Below are 17,930 nucleotides of genomic sequence, written 5' to 3'. Positions count from 1 at the left end.
CCCCATCTTACAGTCCTCCCGGCCGTCACAGAGCCACTTGTTGGAGATGCAGAGGTGATTGAGACATTGGAACTGGTCCGTGGGGCACGAGCGCGTCTCACAGCCTTTTTCATCAGAGCTGTCGGCACAGTCCGTGTCACCGTCACAACGGAAACGAGCCGAGATGCACTCTCCGTTGTCGCACACAAAGTCCCTGGAGGGGCAGGTTGCTGGCTCTGAGAGGTGCAAGGGAATAAGGAACGACAGTGATTTTAGGCGCATGACACTGAGGCCTGTTCCCCCAGGACATTCCTCATCATGCCAAACATGGTGGTAGTTATACTAGGTGGCAGTTATACTAGGCCACGTTGTTTTGCGGAGACATGTCACACGACCTGGATTTGAACATTTTGGAGCGTTTTCATTGAGCGTTCCCCTTTTCTTTTTGTGTCAGATGATCCAGCCTCATACTCAGACAATCGCTTTCATTTTTTGGTGCAGTTGTCATTTCTGGAGAAGACTTTAAGATACAGGATAACAATTTTGCTACATCACATGATTTACCAAAAACACAAGGCTCTGGTTATAGTGACAGGGAGTACGCAAGTTATATAGTATTATACAAAAGATCAAGTTCCAAGTCCATTCCTTCCAGCCTAAACAAGAGGCCGAAGGCGAGGGACTTACTGCAGTTCTGTTCATCTGTGTTGTCGCCGCAGTCACTCTGTCCATCACACCTCCAGTGTTCCGGGACACAGTTGTTGTTGTGGCACCGGAACTCATGAGGACCGCATGTCTTCTCATCTAGGCACACAGAAACAACAAAGACAGTCCTTAACGGCGTAACACAAGCAAAGTGTGTGACACGGGAGCCGCGACAAGACGATGGCCAAAAAAGGGTGAAACATTACTTGACATACTGTATATACAAACGCCTGCTACTGTCAAGCAGAACGACTAGGAGAACAGTAACTTTCCTGTTTTCTTTCTAAAATAACAACCTAGTAATCCATCTGTACATGTCGTCCCAACGTTGTAAAATCAAAGCAATGTGATTTCCTCTCATCTCCCTGTCAGACTTTTAATCCAACTATTGGTTAGAATAGATAAATACATAATGCATTATTAATTGACAACCACACGGTACCATGCTCGAGAGCTAATTCCCAGACTTAGTATGACATTAACAGAATTCAAATTCGACCTGAGCACACCGCGACAGTTGAATACTAAATGTATTCCTTCCCATGCCTGAAAGATTTAAGAATTAAGACAGACAAATAAGATGCTGGGAATTCCAGAACTCGTATGTTGTTTGCTTCTCGTCAGTGAAGGTAAGTCAAAGAAGCCAGTAGGTGTATACAACATGTTCACAAAGTGTGTACGTCTCCTCTCATGCTTCCTATCTGCCAGGTTGGATGAGAAGAAACCTTTAAATATGACCCATAGAGAGAGAATAAAGAGAGAAAAAAATGGAACACTGACTGAAAACCAGAGAGAACGACTCAAATCATAGAGAGACCTTACTGTCATCCCCTCAATCCTCCTAAATGTCATCATTAAACGCACAGGCAGCAGTGGAAATGCCAAGGTCAATCCCTAGCAGTCCATTTGATGAGAGGAAGAGACAGTAAAATGACTTAACCTCCTCCAGCTAATCTCTGGAGCTGGCCATATTAACAAGTGCTTTATGAGCATATCAAAGACCAGTCAGCATTTATGAGGTGGTCATCAGTAAATAAAAAAATGTTTAAAAAGGCATTTGATGTCTGCATGACGTTATCACATTCAATTTAAGTCTACACGTTTGGGTTTAGCTGCTCAAAGATTGCATATAGCATAAGAGAAAACAAAATAGAAAAAACAAATGTCCCTTTAGAGTAGGCCATTCCATTGAGATCAAACACTGACTAGACTACACTCTTAGAAAAAAAGTTGCTATCTGGAACCTAAAAGGGTTCTTCGGCTGTCCCCATTGGAGAACCGTTTGAAGGAACCATTTTGGTTCCAGGTAGAACCCTTTTGGTGATTCTACATGGAAACCAACAGGGTTCCCTGCCTTGAACCAAAAAGGGTTATCTTATGGGGACAACCGAAGAACACTTTTGGAACCCTTTTTTCTGAGAGTGTAGACTAGAATATAATATAGCATACATTGCCTTCAGAAAGCATACCCCTTGACTTACTCCACATTTTGTTGTGTTACATTTTGTTAGAATCAACATTGGCAGTGATTACAGCTGTGAGTCTTTCTGGGTAAGTATTGCATTTTGTACAATATTTGCACATTATTCTTCAAAAAAATCTTCAAGCACTGTCAATTTGCCATTTTTTTTATGTCTTGCCATACTTTTTCAAGCCATTTTAAGTCAAAACTGTAACTATGCCACTCAGGAACATTCAACATTGTCTTGGTAAGCAACTCCAGTGTATATCTGGCCTTGTGTTTTAGGTTATTGTCCGGCTGAAAGGTGAATTCATCTCCCAGTGTCTGTTGGAAAGCAACCTGAACCAGGTTTTCCTCTAGAGTTTTGCCTGTGCTTAGCTCTATTCTGTTTCTTTGTATCCTAAAACACTCCATAGTCCTTGCAGATGAGCATACCCATAACATGATGCAGTCACCACCATGATTGAAAATATAAAGAGGGGTACTCAGTGATGTTTTGGATTTCAAATCCAATTGTATTAGTCACATGCGCCAAATACAACAGGTGTAGTCGACCTTAAAGTGAAATGCTTACTCACGAGCCCCTAACAAACAATGCAGTTTAAAAAAAATGGATAAGAATATGAAATAAAAGTAACAGCAGCAGTGAAATAACAATAGCAAGACTATATACAGTGGGGTACCGGTACAGAGTCAATGTGCGGGGGCACCGGTTAGTTTTTAAAGTGACTATGCTGAGATGATAACAACAGAGAGTAGCAGCGGTGTAAAAGAGGGGGAGAGGGAGGTAATGCAAATAGTCTGGGTAGCCATTTGATTAGGTGTTCAGGTGTCTTATGGCTTGGAAGCTGTTTAGAAGCCTATTGGACCTAGACTTGGCGCTCCGGTAACGCTTGCCGTGCGGTAGCAGAGAGAACTGTCTATGACTAGGGTGGCTGGAGTCTTTGACAATTTTTAGGGCGATTTTCACATCGCTTGGTATAGAGGTCCTGGGTGGCAGGAAGCTTGGCCCCAGTGATGTACTGGGCCGTTCGCACTACCCTCTGTAGTGCCTTGCGGTCGGAGGCCGAGCAGTTGCAATACTAGGCAGTGAGGAAACCAGACAGGATGCTCTCGGTGGTAAAGCTACCGTTTGAGGATCTGAGGACCCATGCCAAATCTTTTCAGTCTCCTGAGGGGGAATAGGTTTTGTCGTGCCCTCTTCACGACTGTCTTGGCGTGCTTGGACCATGTTAGTTTGTTGGTGATTTGGACACCAAGGAACTTGAAGCTCTCAACCTGCTCCAGATTTGCCTCAAACATAACGCTTTGTATTCAGCACATGCAGTTAATTTCTTTGCCACATTGTATGCAGTATTACTTAATGGCCTAATTGCAAAAAATATGCATGTTTTGGAAAATCTTCCATCTATTCACTTTGTCATTTAAATGAGTGTTGTTGATCCATCTTCAGTTTTCTCTGATCACAGCCATTAAATTCTGTAACTGTTTTAAAGTCCATAACCATTGGCCTCATGATAAAATCCCTGAGCGGTTTCCTTCCTCTCCGGCAACTGAGTTAGGAAGGATGCCTATATCTATGTAGTGACTGGTTGTATTGATACATCCAAAGTGTAATTAATAACTTCAGCATGCTAAAAGTGATATTCAATGTCCGCTTGTTTTATTTACTTTGCCCATAGGTGCCCTTTGTGAGCTATTGGAAAACCTCCCTTGTCTTTGATGTTGAATCTGTGTTTGAAATTCACTACTCGACTGAGGGACCATTACAGATAATTGTATGTGTGGGGTACAGAGATGAGGTAGTCATAAAAATATCATGTTAAACACTATTATTGCACAGAGTGAGTCCATGTAACTTATGTGACATGCTAAGCAACTCTTTACCCCTGAACTTATTTAGGCTTGCCATAACAAAGGGGTTTGAATACTTAATGACTCAAGTTTTTCCTTAATTAAAAAATACAAATAAATTGTAAACATTTCAAAAAACATAATTCCACTTTGACATTATGGGGTATTGTGTGTAGGCCAGTTGCACAAAAATCTCCATTTAAACCATCTTAAATTCAGGCTGTAACACAACAAAATGTGAGGCAAAAAGGTCAAGGGGTGTGTGAACGCTTTCTGAAAGGCACTGCAGTACAATAGAAGTAGAACAGTAGAACACACCACAGTTGGCCTCGTCCGATCCATCGGTACAGTCCGGGTCCTCGTCACACACCCACAGGGCCGAGATACAGTGCATGGAGCTCTTACACTGGAACTGGTTGGCAGAACAGGTGCTCTCAGCTGGGGATGGAGACCGATGGCACAGCAGAGAGAGAAGATACAGGGAGTTAAAACAGGTACATCAACTCTGAAGAATAAAGATGAAAAGAGACGCCGTCACGTGCTATACAAAAAATGACCAGTTAACCAGTCTATATAAAAATGGAAAAACTCCCTCAGCTAATGCAACTGAAGGTACCAAAATGATCAAAAATGACCAAAACAATAGCAATGCACATGCACTGTAGTTGCATCAAATTCACACAAATCTATGGTGTGGAGCAATAGAGAAAGTACAATGATCAGTAAATCAGATTCATTTTTCCTCCACACCCTCCTTCCTGCCACAGTACCCTGACACCCAGAGCACAGCTTCCTCTTTCCCAGCAGGAGGGGGGTGGAGGTGGTTAGAGCTCCAGCTGCATCTCTAAACCCTCAGCCCTCCCAGCGTGATTAGCCCTGGTTAAACCTCCCTCTGTCTCAGAAAGACATCCCCTGAGCCCTCAGACGCAGGCTAAACCTCCTTCTGTCTGCCCTAATCTGCACCCTGGGTGAGACTCAGCTCCTGAAATATCCTCTCTGTCTCGCTCTGTCGCTCACACACGCGCATCATTTTCCAAGCCCTAACGCCGGGGTCGACAATTTACCTGTGTAATGTCAGCTGGCTTGCACTGAGGTGGGAGGGGTGGAAATATTTGAGTTGTGTCCTTAAGAACGTGCAATTTCAGTGAGTGCAACTAGGGATATTTAAGGCCGACAAAAAGCTGTTTTTTTTGCGGCAAAGCGCACACAGTAGCCTTAATTAAGTACATCACCAAGGCTTTATTGAAACATCATGAATATCAGAACACTCAGACATTCCCCTATTTTTTTTTATTTTATCTTGGACATTATTTTGGTCCAGCTTCTGTGAAACATTTGGACTCATTATGTGCTATACCCATTGCGTGAAAGGTGTCCGCGAACGTAGGGAGCCTGTTTAGGAACAAGTTATCAAAAAAACGTTATTCCAAAAAATGGATCTTCCACTTTCCTCGGTTGGAACTTTCAAACCGTGGGAAACCGCAACCGCGGGGATTGGTGCTGAAACCGCTTTGAGGCTATATTTGCCCGTTTTGTTACCTTTCACTTGGCTAAGTCACTATGGCCAAATCAACGGCAATGGTAGGCTACAGCTATATGGTAGGCTACAGCTATAGAGAGTATATCTGGGAGCGGTAATGATGAGTGGATATCCCCCCTTTTCTCTTTATATATTGGATCTTTATCCAGCTCCTGTGAAAAGTTTGGATGTGCATCAAACCATCCGTAGTCTACGTTGTTGCCTAATATCACAGTATACGCTCACGGTGTTTGTGGTGCCTGTAACTGTATTCAGACATATAGTCTGTTTAAAACCAGTTGTTGTTTCGTTTTAGGAGAATTTGATTCGAAGTACTCGCTCTCTTTGTAGGTCTTATCAATTAGTGAATTTAATATTGCTCATTGACAACGTTTGGCATGTCCCTGGCGAATGCATTTTTACACTAGGCATATATCAGTGCAAATGCTATGTTAACAATATATTTCCATATTGATGCCATGCAATTACAGTTCAAAAACATGTTCAACATATTTATCAAGTATGGGATGGGCCTACTTTTTGTTATTTTGTTTCTGTAGGCTATTTAACAAACTAGTCTATACTGGATAAACATTCAACTAGGAGTTGATTACCACGCAATACATAAAATACCATGAATACACAATGTGAGCTTGGGACCATAACTTTCGATCTGCATTTTTGTCAACATTTTGTTATTCATGTGGCCTTGTTCTGTTCAATGTTCTCAGCCTATATAGTACTATAACTATCCTAATTCATGATGTTAAGTTAAAAAGAATACAAGATACAAATTGTTGACACCATTCAAACCAATGAGGGTTTGGAATTCTAACGCCAATCATCTCAGAATCATATTTTTGCAGCTATAACTTTATAGTCCCAGGCTCTCGACAACTTGAAGCAACCACATATGTAGCCATGGAGCATGTTCTGATTGGGCATTGAGAGGTCAAGTCGTGATACATCTTCAACTCGTTTAGTTAGCAAAACCCAGCCCTTCCACGCCACCGCTAGCTACTGCACCCATAAATCTGGTTGTGAAAATAGCAACAAATATTTCTGACACTCCCCCCAAACCTATAGCTCTGACCGCCAGCCATAGATTTACATTGTGCTAGGTTTGTTAAAATAGAGGCTACAGAGAAACACTTTACTTGGTGCTGTATATTCCTCCAGCCCCCCCCCCCCCCCCCATCCTTCCCCTCACACCCTCCCCCACCCAGCTCCACCCTCACCCAGCCTACCAGCGTGGTTCAACCCCCTGCTGGTGCAATTACCAGTGTCTTCCTCTCTGTTCCCAGTGGCCTCGGGGCAACACGGCTCTACCACTGAGCCAGGCCGGGGTTGAATGTGACTGCAGCCAGAGACTCAGGAGGTGAAGGGAGGGAGATTAGACTGCTTCTAGGGCTGGAGCTCTGAGACGAGTCGTTAACCCACCACTGTGATCTAATAAGGCGTTCATGGATGGCGTGTGTGTATGTATCTTGAGACCGTGCTCCAGTGTGTCTTAGAGCTGTCACTTTGATTCGCGATGACAACCAGACAGGTGTGACTACAGGTACTTACTAAGACCCTTCTCTCTGTCTCTCTCACAGACATGAGGAATTGTCTCATAACCTTTACCCGGTGCTGTACATTTCAGACAAGCGAAAGAAGCACCCAGAAGTTCAGAACTTTAAAATGTCAGAGGGATAACAAGCAGGGGATGAAACTCCAATCAAAATCCACAGCGAGGTCAAACTAGGTCAACTGAAAGGAAACACACCTCCATTTCATATTATAACAAGGACATGTGGCTTTTATTAATAATGGACCTTCCTTGTGTCTACAAACGGAATTAACCAGGTAAGGCGGCATGAACATAGAAGGCTGGGGGCTTTCTATAATCCAAAGAGAATTGTTAACAGGGTGAATCATTGACCAAGAGTTGAAGATCAGAGAGGAAGTCACAGAGTCGGTGTGTTCAGAGTCTGAGTTTCTCTCTACGGTTCCTTTCTTTCCTTGTGTCATTCATCAAAGGGTTGTCTCTCGCTAAAGAAATGACCAGAGTGCCAACAACTAAAAGCCTTTTCAATACTCTATTATCTAAATCTTGCAGAGGCTCATTTTTCATGGCCAAGTGTAATTGAAATCCCCCGGGCAAAAAGTACAGAGCTGTCAAAACTTTCATCACAATAGTCAGCCTCTTCTTTAAGACCGTATCTATTAAGATCCATCCATCGACGGATGATTTGATTCTTACGGCAGTCTGTCTCGTCCTCGCCGTCTCCACAGTCGTCCTGTCCGTTACAGCGCAGGTTCAGTGGGATGCACTTCTGACGCTTCCTGCATTTGAACTGTCCAGATAGACAGATGTAGGATTCTGTAGAAGGTATTAACAAAAGTTGTTAGCCTTAGCCGAGGTAGTCTACAACGTCGTTTTTGACAGTTGTGGAAACTTTTGGGCGGATTCAGAATAGGATGGATAGCGTCATCATTTATTTATTTACTTTATTTAACCAGGTAAGTAACGAGTATGCATTCTCTTTTACAATAATGGCCAGAAATGTAAAGAAATTCACCACAGTTGGCTTCATCAGAGTTGTCCCCACAGTCGTTCTCCCCATCACAGATAAACGGAGGCAGAGCACAGAGACCAGTTCCACACTGGAACCTCCCTGGCTGGCATTTAAACTCAGCTGTGAGGAAAGAACAGCTAGTGAATAAAACCAGGGAGAAGGGTTGTAACATTTACTGTACTGTGCAGTTAGTGTCCTGCTCCACTAGAGGGCTGTGAATTGATTGTGTAATTGCGAGTTGGTGTGTACAGAAAATGTGACCACCCTTACTGGGACCTTGTCAAGTGTATGTGTGTGTTGATGGTGACTCACGGCAGTCTGGAGGCTCGTCCGACCCGTCCCCACAGTCATCCACCGTGTCACACTTCCACCAGAAGGGGATGCACTCATCTGTCCCACAGCGGAACTACAAGACACAACAAGATTTCATCATCATCATCATCATCCAGGAAGATTTTGGGGACACTAAAGTACCTTAATGAAACCCCTGCTGGTCCCCTCCCCATCTTCCAAAAACATATGAAAACACATCTCATCAAAATGTATCTTGATCTATCCCACAGTCCCCCCCCCCCCACACTCTCCCACTCCCCCTCCAACTAGCACAGGCATAGCTGGTAGCTGCTTTATTGGGTGGCAGGTACAGTAGCCTTTGTGATTAGAGCATTGGGCTAGTAACCAAAAGGTCGCTGGTTTGAATTCCGAAGCCGACAAAATCTGACACTGTGTCCTTGAGCAAGGCACTTAACCCAATTGATCCAGGGGTGCTGGACAAGGGTGCCACTGGCCGTGACCCCACACTCCCTATGGGCATCTCAGGGGGAGTTGGGATATGCAAGAAACACATTCCCATGACACACATATTGGACATGTTACAAGTGTATAACATGTCAAATATAAGCACTCCTCTAATTATTCCTCAGGCAATATTTACTTACTTTGACTGTGAAATGTTGTTGTCCCAACTAGCTACCTAACGATGGATTCACTAGCTGTAAGTCGCTCTGGATAACAGCGTCTGCTGAATGACTAAGATGTTAAATATTTCTGTAAGCAGTAGGAGAAAAAGGGCCACTGACCTGGCTGGCTGTGCAGTTGGAAAGGCAGGTCTTGTTTTCTGCAGCCAGGTAGAAGTGGGTGGGGCAGGCACACCTGTAACCTCCCCCGGGGGAGAGCAGACACAGGTGGCTGCAGCCTCCGTTGGTCACCTGACACTGGTGTTTGGGCACTGCAGCGGAGAGAGGGAGACTAAAACCCAACATCCAGAGCTACAGCCCTTTCCCCTCAACTCTGCTGTCAGCATCATTAGTCTGAGGGCACATTTGCTCAGTACAATTAAAAAATAAACACCTCTCTCTCGCTCAAAGGCATGCAGACACACACACTGAGTGTCTAGACAATTACCGTCGGGTTGGCGGAGAGGGTGGTACACCTTGATGTTGTGGATGGTTCTCCAGTATCTGAGCAGCTCTGCTCCCTGAGCCCCGGAGGTCTTGTGGGCCCGGTTCAGCGACTTGGACTTCTCATCCGTCCAATAGATGGCATCCTCAAACAGAGTCAGCGCCGTCACCTCCCGGATGTCTTGACTCGGCACTGGAATGGAATACACACTGATTACTCAGAGTCTGGAACACAGCCAGATCACACACACACAGTAGATTAACATGCCACTTCTACATTACGTTCATCTGATACTGCTTTAGGAGGAATCTGCTGAACACACACACACACACAGCTCGTCCTGAATAATTGCTGTGACAAGCTGCCAGGCTCTGTGGTGTTTTATTGCAGGCAAAGAGAAGTAAAGACGTGACTAAATGGACTGTGTCTGTCAGCATGGCTTAGTAGAGCACGGAGTAGACTATAAGTACTACAGCTAATCACAAACTGGCTGTTGAAGACGAAAGACTGAAATTAAATTAACAATAAAAATACGTCGAGAATGTCGTGACTTCACTTTAATTAACCTCTACAGAATCGGTGTCCTCCCCACGGGACGGTTAAGCTAACGTAGGCTAATGTGATTAGCATGAGGTTGTAAGTAACATGAACATTTCCTAGGACAGACATATCTGAAATGGGCAGAAAGCTTAAATTATTGTTAATCTAACTGCACTGTCCAATTTACAGTAGTTATTACAGTGAAATAATACCATGCTATTGTTTGAGGAGAGTGCACAATTATGAACTTGAAAATGTATTAATAAACCAATTAGGACCATTTGGGCAATCTTGATACCACATTTTAAACAGATATGCAATGGTTCATTGGATCAGTATAAAATGTTGCACATACACTGCTGTCATCTAGTGGCCAATATCTAAATTGCGCCTGGGCTGGAATAATACATTATGGCCTTTCTCTTGCATTTCAAAGATGGTACAAATAAAATACAATAAAATGCATGCGTTTTTCTTTGTATTATCGTTTATCAGATCGAATGTGTTATATTCTGCAACATTACTTTCACATTTCCACAAACTTCAAAGTGTTTCCTTTCAAATGGTATCAAGAATATGCATATCCTTGCTTCAGGTCCTGAACTACACGCACTTAGATTTGGGTATGTCATTTTAGGCTAAAATGTATGAAAAGGGTCGGATCCTTAAGAGGTTTTTAAGCCTTGTTTAATAACATGTTTTGTTTGTGAACCAAATAGTACTGGGGGAAAATTGTGTTAGACCGAATGAATAACTCAAAAAAAAGGTGAGAAAAACATTTCTCATTTCTCACAGGTTGAATGCCAGAGATAGATAGCGACTCATTTCAATTAACACCTTGCTTTGAAGTGTATGGAACAGGCATATTAATGACTTGGCTCACGCTCGGTTTCTGTGGAGTTGAATCAATCACGGACAAACCGCTTCACAGTAATGTCAAGGTTTTTATCTAAAGTCTGAAAAAGTACACTCAATTTTATTTGTATTTATTTATTTATTTATTTCATCTGTATTTAACCAGGTAGGGCAGTTGAGAACAAGTTCTCATTTACAACTGCGAACTGGCCAAGATTAAGCAAAGCAGTGGGACAAAAAACAACAACACAGAGTTACACATGGAATAAACAAACATGCAGTCAATAACACAATAGAAAAAGTCTATATATAGTGTGTGCAAATGAGGTAGGATAAGGGGGATGAGGTAATAAATAGGCCATGGTGGTGAAATGATTACAGTACGGAAAATTAAACACTGGGTTGATCGATGACAATGTCAATGGCAAACTGACCTTAAATCGGCACAAAGTATTATTTACAATTGAGCCATCAAATGTTGACACAGACAGACAGACAGACAGACAGAGACAGACAGAGACAGACCAAGGGCAACACTCAATTCACTGTCCCTTACCTTTGCGTCTTTTTGAACCGTCCATGTTTGAGAAGAGAATTTGATGCGAGTCAGCCCAGTAAAGTCTTTTTGCCGTGTAGTCGATGGTGAGAGCTGCAGGGCTGAATATATCTGTGTCGCTGATCACCGTCCGGCCGCTGCCGTCCAAACCTATCCTCCCGATATGGGGATACTCTCCACCGTCGATCCAGAACACATAACTACAGAGGAATGGATACAGTTTTCAGCTAGACACCTTAGGCTACACTTTCCCACTTCGTTGGTCAAATGGGCTATGTGAACTGTAAATTGTGGTCGTCTCACTTGGTCATCTTAAGGTTAATGCACTAACTGTAAGTCGCTCTGGACAAGAGTGTCTGCGAAATGACAAAAATGATGTAAATCTAACTGTGTTTACTTCTCGTTACGGAGAAGTTTACGTGAAGATATCAAACTCAACATCAAAATGAGTACTAGACTTCAAGAGCCTGAGCAGAAAGCCGACTGCCTCAGAAACAAAACAGCATAGGTACACTTACACAGTAACAAACTGATTAGCTGGCATTTCTTTTGACAGTCTGTGGTTTCTCTCGACAGACATAGCTAAATCTCGTTCTGGATTCATTCTCTCCAGACGGTACCGTGACAGATAGCAGCACGGTGTAAAGACAGATGGAGAAGATGGAGAGTTGTACATGCCCAGTGTCTGCATCCAGAGCCAGGTCGGTAGGGATGTCCAGACCGGTGCTGACCAGCACCACAGGATAGAGTCCGTTAGCCTTGGACACCTCCAGACTCTTCTTCCTTATGTCGCACCAGTACAGGTTCTTACCGATCCAGTCCACGGCTAGAGCACTAGGGGTGGACGTCCTGTGGATTACCTGTGGGTCAGAGGAGAGGAAACAGGTAGGGACATTTTCTTTCAAATCTCAATCTCAAATCATTTCTGAGTAACAACTAAGTACCTTCATGTGGTTGTTTTCAATTCAATTTGTCAAAAAGAAGAGAAAATCTCATCTTCGCAAAAGGGCAATTTCTCAAGCAAGATTTTTCCTAGGACTGGCTGCGAGCTGTCCGAGTGGGGGGAGGGGGGAAACTGAAAAGCGGCTGTCATTGGCAGAGAGTTTGGAAATCTCTTTCTTATTGGTCTATTATTGGTCTATTGTCATTTTCACAATTTCACGGTATTATTCCAACCTCATAGTGTGGAAGTATATATAGAACACAGGGAAATCATGTTTCCGACTGCACTGGGCCTTTAAAGCAACTCAAGATGAATCAGAAAAAGCACTGTAACCCGTTTCGTGGAGCCCTCACATTCTAACCCAAACAGTTGGATTCAGTGACCCCGGGGTTAACGATTGATTGCGTGAAAGGAATGTAAGCTAGCCCTAGAGTGATTTTGTCGCAAATTAAGAAGATAGTGTGAAAAGCCCGAACGACTCACAACAGCCTTCTATGGGTCTGCACTGCAACAGTTCTAATATCGCCTTCATTCTAACGATTACATTGGTCCCATAACTACAGAAGCGGTCTCGACTCGGAAGAGTTTCGGCAGCAGTGAGCTACGAATGAGACGGGAGTGATCCTGGGTACAGTAAAGCTATAATGAGTCATTAGCCCCGTATTAACGATAACGAGCCAAGGGGAGCCCCCTTAGGTGCTCAGGTTCTGTTGGCACTCTAACGTCATCCAGACTCTGACCCTGGCCTTTGGAAAGCTAAAATGGGGAGCCATGATTGGAGAGCAGCCATGTTCCAAGGACGCGAACACGCGAACACATGCACACTGATACAATCATTGACATACCGAGTCAGAGATCTTCCTCTGTGTAGCAAGGAAGCACATTTCGTACTGTATCTATGGTGCATAACATGATCATGACAGGGTTCAGTAACACTTGTTGAACTGTTCATCATAACAGCATGATGATATTGGGGTGGCAGGGTAGCCTAGTGGTTAGAGCGTTGGACTAGTAACCGAAAGGTTGCAAGTTCGAATCCCCGAGCTGTCAGGGTACAAATCCGTCGGTCTGTCCCTGAACAGGCAGTTAACCCACTGTTCCTAGGCCGTCATTGAAAATAAGAATTTGTTCTTAACTGACTTGCCTAGTAAAATAAAGAAAAAATAAAAATATTGTCATAAATATGACAACAACAAAACATCATAAAATACAGCTGAACCTAAACCAACAGCCGTTGTTCTGTGCCAAACACCATAAACTAATACTCAGGTACGCCATCAACTGCATAATGCTGTGAACTATTAACAAGGGGGTTTAGACCCAAAACAATAAAGTATTTCCCGAGGTGTCACCAAAACAAAGTTTGTAAGTCGCTCTGGATAAGAGCGTCTGCTAAATGACTTAAATGTAAAATGTTAAATGTTCTACAAAGAAGCTGTGTGTCTAAGGAATTATCCACACTCTATAGTGTACATTGTTTGACAATGGAATGCATTAAAATCTCATTACGCATTAGGCGCTACATGGCCATAATCCCTCCTATAGAGTAAATCGTTTTATGTGCCTCGGCTCAACCTTCAGCCAGGGAAGACTGTCACCTTTAGTCACATTTAAACCGCTGCGCAGTCAGGGTGTTGAATTCTAGATTTATAAAGCAGCTATAGACCTTCTCAACATCTCATCTCTAACAGTGTAATCTTGCCTGGTGGGGGGGGTGGGGGATGAGAGCGAGAGAGAAAATGGATAAAGTGCATCTTTCCCTCAGGCTCATACGTTAACCACTACCACAAGAACACTATCTCACCACACACCTTCGTCAGGCTAATGTAGAACACGGTTGGGGTCAATTTGAATTGAAGACACTCAATTCAGGAAGTGATTTGAATAAATTACAAATGAGTCAACTTTTGAAATATATTGCTTCTCCTTGTAATGAACACGATGGGAGACAGAACTGGTTTCAAGCACAGGGCGCAGCAGGTGTTTATTGTAAAGGACCACAGGAGGCAGGTAACTGGGTCCAGGGGCAGGCAGAAGGTCATACACAGGGGGTCCAAAAAGGCAACAGTACAGGCAGGGAAAAGGCTAGTAACGTCGTCCGGGAGATCAAGCAAAAGGTTGATAACAGGAAATTTGATAGGCTAAAGTACAGGCAGGGAATAGGCAAAAGGTGTCATTAGTGAGGCAGGCAAAAACTATCATACACGGGAGGATTACGTTACAGGAAAAACAGGGCTCCGACTAGAAGAGTGTAACAAAACAAACAATACCTCACAATGATGGTGTGCAAATAACTGAACTAAATAGTGTGTGATAATGACATGCAGTTGTGTGAACAAGTGATTAGAATTCAGGTGATTGGGATCTGGAAAGTGAGGTGCGCTCAGGGGATCTACGTGTTTGAGAGTGTGAGCTGGAAAGTGGGCTGGAAAGTGAGCTGCGTTCAGGGGATTGAGGTGTTTGAGAGTGTGAGTTGGGAGCAGACGTTACACTCCTCTTCCGTTTTTTTGGGAGAAGTCATTGAAAAGAGACACCCTTTTTTTTTTTTTTTGAATTGGAATCTGTTAAATTCCTGATGTATAAAGCCGGTACTCTACTGTACCTTCAAGTCGCTCCCATTCAGTCGCATTCTGTTTATCCTCCGTTGGGTTAGAGCAGGAGAGCTCGAGTCGATCCAGTAAATCAACTCCTTCCTGTAGTCAAAGTCCACTGCTATAATGTTACTGAGGCCCTGCGGGACACAATCATAAGGTACATGTTGTACTGTTGGTACAAGAAAAAGTACCTCATTAAATATTGAGCAATTGCTTTGCATAATTGGTTGGGGAGAGACATGTACTCAAGTGAGATGATCAATAAAAAGAGTAAGAAACCTCCTCCGTCCTTAAATATTGAGCTGGTTCAAAAAAAGGAACACTTCTCTTTGGGTGTCTTACCTGTTTTAAAGGAGTGTATTTGGATCCATCAGTGCTTATTTTCCTGATGTCGTGATGGTCGGCCAGAATCAGGAAGGGCTCTTCAGCTGAAGAAAATACAAGAAAAAAAAATACAACAATTACAATTCACGACGGCAACGACTAACAATATAGTCCAAATAAATAATCTGGTAGACATGTGTGACTCTTCAGTACCATCACTATATGCAGGGGTGACTGTAGCAGTATGCTCTCAGAGATAATGGCTTGCGAAAATATTCACTCCACTTGGCATTTTCCCTATTTTGTTGCCTTACAACCTGGAATTAAAATAGATTTTTGGGGGGGTTTGTAATCATTTCATTTACACAACATGCTTACCACTTTGAGGATGCAAAATATTTTTTGGTGTGAAACAAAACAAATAAGACAAAAAAACAGAACATGCATAACTATTCACCTCCACCTCAATACTTTGTAGAGACACCTTTTGCAGCAATTACAGCTGCAGGTCTCTTGGGGTAAGTCTCTATAAGCTTGGCACATCTAGCCACTGGGATTTTTGCCCATTCATCAAGACAAAACTGCTCCAGCTCCTTCAAGTTGGATGGGTTCCGCTGGTGTACAGCAATCTTTAAGTCATACCACAGATTCTCAATGGGATTGAGGTCTGGGCTTTGACTAGGCCATTCCAAGACATTTAAATGTTTCCCATTAAACCACTCAAGTGTTGCTTTAGCAGTATGCTTAGGGTCATTGTCCTGCTGGAAGGTGAACCTCCGTCCCAGTCTCAAAGCTCTGGAAGACTGAAACAGGTTTCCCTCAAGAATTTCACTGTATTTAGCGCCATACATCATTCCTTCAATTCTGACCAGTTTCCCAGTCCCTGCTGATAAAAAACATCCCCACAGCATGATGCAGGGATGGTTTTCTCGGGTTGAGAGGTGTTGGGTTTGCGCCAGACGTAGCGTTTTCCTTGATGGCCAAATAGATTCTCTTCCATACAGCCCAGCTCTGTGGAGTGTACGGCTTAAAGTGGTCCTATGGACAGATACTCCAATCTCCGCTGTGGAGCTTTGCAGCTCCTTCAGGGTTATCTTTGGTCTCTTTGTTGCCTCTGTGATTAATGCTCTCCTTGCCTGGTTTGTGTGTTTTGGTGGGCGGCCCTCTCTTGGCAGGTTTGTTGTGGTGCCATATTCTTTCAATTTTTTAATAATGGATTTAATGGTGTTCCGTGGGATGTTCAAAGTTTCAGATATTTTTTTATAACCCAACCCTGATCAGTACTTCTCCACAACTTTGTCCCTGACCTGTTTGGAGAGCTCCTTGTTCTTCATAGTGTCGCTTGATTGGTGGTGCCCCATGCTAAGTTGTTTTGCAGTCTCTGAGGCCGTTCAGAACAGGTGTATATGTACTGAGATCATGTGACAGATCATGTGATACTTGGATTGCACACAGGCTGACTTTATTTAATTAATTATATGACTTCTGAAGGTAATTGATTGCACCAGATCTTATTTAGGGGCTTCATAGCAAAGCGAGTGAATTCATATGCACCCACCACTTTTCTGTTTTTTTATTTTTCAACTTTTTTGAAACAAGTAATTTTTTTCAATTCCCTTCACCAATTTGGACTATTTTGTGTATGTCCATTACATGAAATCGAAATAACATTCCATTTAAATTACAGGTTGTAATGCAACAAAATAGGAAAAATGCCAAGGGGGTGAATACCTTTGCAAGGGACTGTAGCTCATCATTACTCATAAAGTCATTACTTTTAATGCATCGTCTCATTATTCTACAGCAGGTGCAGTAACGTTACAGTCAGAGGCTCTGGAGGTGTCAATCTTATACAACCACTGATTTCCTCCCGAGCTCCAAGCCCTAGTATATATCACCATCACAGGCTATTATTTGACTGGGCTCACTACAGGTACCTTCCCATAGAGATAGAACAAGTGGTTTTACGTCATACATATTCTAGTGTCCTCTTTTGACTAATCAGGATCCTTGTTCTGACGGCAAGATAATTCCCTTGTGATTTCCCGAAGTCCCTGATTTCAAAAAAAAAATCAGGCAGGAAGGTGGGTGACAGAGGATCAGACACATGGGAAGATGTGTAAAAGAAGGAAGAGAGAGAAGATGGAGAGAAGGAATGGACGAACGAAGATGGAGAAAATGGTACCTCAAGCAGCCGAGGCACAGATACAAGGACGGACGAGTAAGAGGAGAGAGAGAGAGAGAGAGAGAGAGAGAGAGAGAGAGAGGGGGAGAGAGAGAGAGAGAGAGAGAGAGAGAGAGAGAGAGAGAGGGAGATAAAAAAAAAAAGAACAGAAGAGAAAATGATGGAGGTAGAGACAGAGGTATACCTGAGAGAGACCTGCAGCTGTGCGAGTTCTTAGCTGGCGCCTCGTAGCCGTCTGCACACAGACACTTGTAAGATCCGTATGTGTTGACGCAGAGCTGGCTACAGGGGAAGTCGGATGAACACTCGTCAATGTCAACACACGTTTGGGCATCATTCTTCAAGCGAAATCCCGGCCAACACTTGCACTGGATCGGACGTGAGGGAGAAATTGAGAGCCATTATTTTTCTAACAGAATCCATGTGCGGAGGCACTGAATTAATCAATAGAA

At 43.2% G+C, this 17,930-nt stretch overlaps 1 protein-coding gene across 1 annotated transcript in view; it reads right to left on the bottom strand.

The window, feature by feature from the left end:
- The window catches only part of LOC135541673 (low-density lipoprotein receptor-related protein 1B-like), a 130,175-nt gene that overhangs the window by 52,482 nt on the left and 59,763 nt on the right, over positions 1-17,930 (bottom strand). Inside the window, exons 49-61 of the mRNA XM_064967996.1 lie at positions 17,663-17,846; positions 15,312-15,397; positions 14,978-15,106; positions 12,111-12,292; positions 11,433-11,632; positions 9,485-9,673; positions 9,160-9,308; positions 8,393-8,486; positions 8,084-8,200; positions 7,765-7,884; positions 4,319-4,438; positions 667-783; positions 1-215 (exon numbers count right to left, since the gene is read on the bottom strand). The exon at positions 1-215 is cut by the window's left edge and continues 28 nt beyond it. Coding sequence (XP_064824068.1) covers positions 1-215; positions 667-783; positions 4,319-4,438; positions 7,765-7,884; positions 8,084-8,200; positions 8,393-8,486; positions 9,160-9,308; positions 9,485-9,673; positions 11,433-11,632; positions 12,111-12,292; positions 14,978-15,106; positions 15,312-15,397; positions 17,663-17,846 — 1,902 coding nt within the window. The remainder of the gene's footprint in view (positions 216-666; positions 784-4,318; positions 4,439-7,764; positions 7,885-8,083; positions 8,201-8,392; positions 8,487-9,159; positions 9,309-9,484; positions 9,674-11,432; positions 11,633-12,110; positions 12,293-14,977; positions 15,107-15,311; positions 15,398-17,662; positions 17,847-17,930) is intronic.

This window comes from Oncorhynchus masou, chromosome 6 (genome assembly GCF_036934945.1).
Source record: "Oncorhynchus masou masou isolate Uvic2021 chromosome 6, UVic_Omas_1.1, whole genome shotgun sequence".
In the NCBI taxonomy this organism is placed as follows: Eukaryota; Metazoa; Chordata; class Actinopteri; order Salmoniformes; family Salmonidae; genus Oncorhynchus; species Oncorhynchus masou.
This window is presented reverse-complemented; position numbering and strand designations above follow the sequence as displayed.